Raw genomic sequence first — 1,612 nt, 5'->3', positions numbered from 1 at the left:
GGAGCCGGTGGACCTGGACGGCAGCCAGAGCAACGCCATCCCGCTGGGGGAGGCGAGTGACCGGGAGCCGGTTGGGGAGCTCATCCTTCCCGCTGGTGCCTTCCTCCGTCCCTCTGGGGAGGTCTTCAGGGGCACGGTCAAAGCCAGCGTCACCTTCCTAGACCCCAGGGACATGGCGATGGCCAGCGCTGCCTCCAGTGACCTCAGCTTTGCCAACGCTGAGGGGGAGATCGTCCCCCTGCGGACCTATGGCATGTTTGCCGTGGATTTTCGGGAAGGGGAGAGTGGCGCGGCACTGCAGACGGGGCCGGTGGAAGTGCGGATGGACGCGGGGCAGGTCCAGATGCTGGAGCACCTGCAGAAGATGAAGCTGTGGTCCTTGAACCCTGAGACCGGCTTGTGGGAGGAGGAGGGGGACCTCCACCCGGCTGGGGGGAGCCGGGGGAAGAGGGAGGAGAGGACCTTCCTGGTGGGGAACCTGGAGATCCGGGAGCGGCGTCTCTTCAACCTGGACGTGCCGGAGGACCGCCGCTGCTTCGTCAAGGTCAGGGCTTACAGCAATGAGAAGTTCAACCCCTACGAGCAACTGGAAGGGGTGGTCATCAGCCTCATCAACCTGGAGCCCCAGCCCGGCTACCCCGCCAACCCCCGGGCATGGGGCCGCTTCGACAGCGTGGTGACGGGTCCTAACGGCGCCTGCCTGCCCGCTTTCTGCGACAGCCAGCGCCCCGACGCCTACTCGGCGTATGTCACTGCCACGCTGGGCGGGGAGGAGCTGGAAGCCGTGGCCTCCAGCCCCAAGCTCAACCCCAATGCCATCGGGGTGTCCCAGCCCTACCTGGGCAAGCTGGGCTACCGCCGGTCAGATCACGATGACCCCAACTTGAAGAAGACAGCTTTCCAAATCAACGTGGCCAAGCCCGACCCCAACAACGTTGATGAAACCAATGGTCCCATCTACCCTTACCGCAGCCTCGAGGAGTGCGAGAAGGCGCCGGTCAGCGCCAACCACCTCCGCTTCTACCGCGTGGAAGTGGACAAGTACGAGTACAACGTGGTGCCCTTCAAGGAGAGTGACCTGACTTCTTGGACCGGTGACTACCTCTCATGGTGGCCCAACCCTCAGGAATTCAGGGCTTGTTTCATCAAGGTGCAGATTGAGGGGCCGCAGGAGTACATGGTGAGGTCCCGTAACGTGGGGGGCAGCCACCCCCGCACCCGGGGGCAGCTCTACGGGCTGCGGGACACCCGTAGCGTGCGGGACATGCTGCTGGAGAACACCTCGGGCGCCTGCGTGGAGTTCAAGTGCAGCGGGATGCTCTTCGACCAGAGCCTGGTGGATCGCACCTTGGTCTCCATCATCCCCCAGGGCAGCTGCCACCGCACGGCCGTCAACAGCCTCCTCCGGGAGTACCTGAGCCGTCACCCGCCCGTGGCAGAGAGCAACCACACGGCCGCCTTCACCATGCTGGCACCAGTCGACCCTCTGGGTCACAACTATGGCATCTACACGGTGACGGACCAGAACCCGCGGTTGGCCAAGGAGATCGCCATCGGCCGCTGCTTTGATGGCACCTCTGACGGCTTCTCGCGGGAGATGAAGGCGGACGCC

At 64.6% G+C, this 1,612-nt stretch overlaps 1 protein-coding gene across 1 annotated transcript in view; it reads left to right on the top strand.

The window, feature by feature from the left end:
- LOC104122887 (cartilage intermediate layer protein 2-like) overlaps nt 1-1,612 on the top strand; it is a 20,417-nt gene that overhangs the window by 13,575 nt on the left and 5,230 nt on the right. Inside the window, exon 5 of the mRNA XM_035890637.1 lies at nt 5-1,609. Within this exon, the coding sequence (XP_035746530.1) occupies nt 5-1,609 (1,605 nt within the window). The remainder of the gene's footprint in view (nt 1-4; nt 1,610-1,612) is intronic.

Source organism: Egretta garzetta, unplaced genomic scaffold, assembly GCF_000687185.1.
Source record: "Egretta garzetta isolate BGI_Z169 unplaced genomic scaffold, ASM68718v1 scaffold683, whole genome shotgun sequence".
In the NCBI taxonomy this organism is placed as follows: domain Eukaryota; kingdom Metazoa; phylum Chordata; class Aves; order Pelecaniformes; family Ardeidae; genus Egretta; species Egretta garzetta.
The sequence above is the reverse complement of the archived record's forward strand: the minus strand, read 5'-3'. Positions and strand labels throughout refer to the sequence as shown.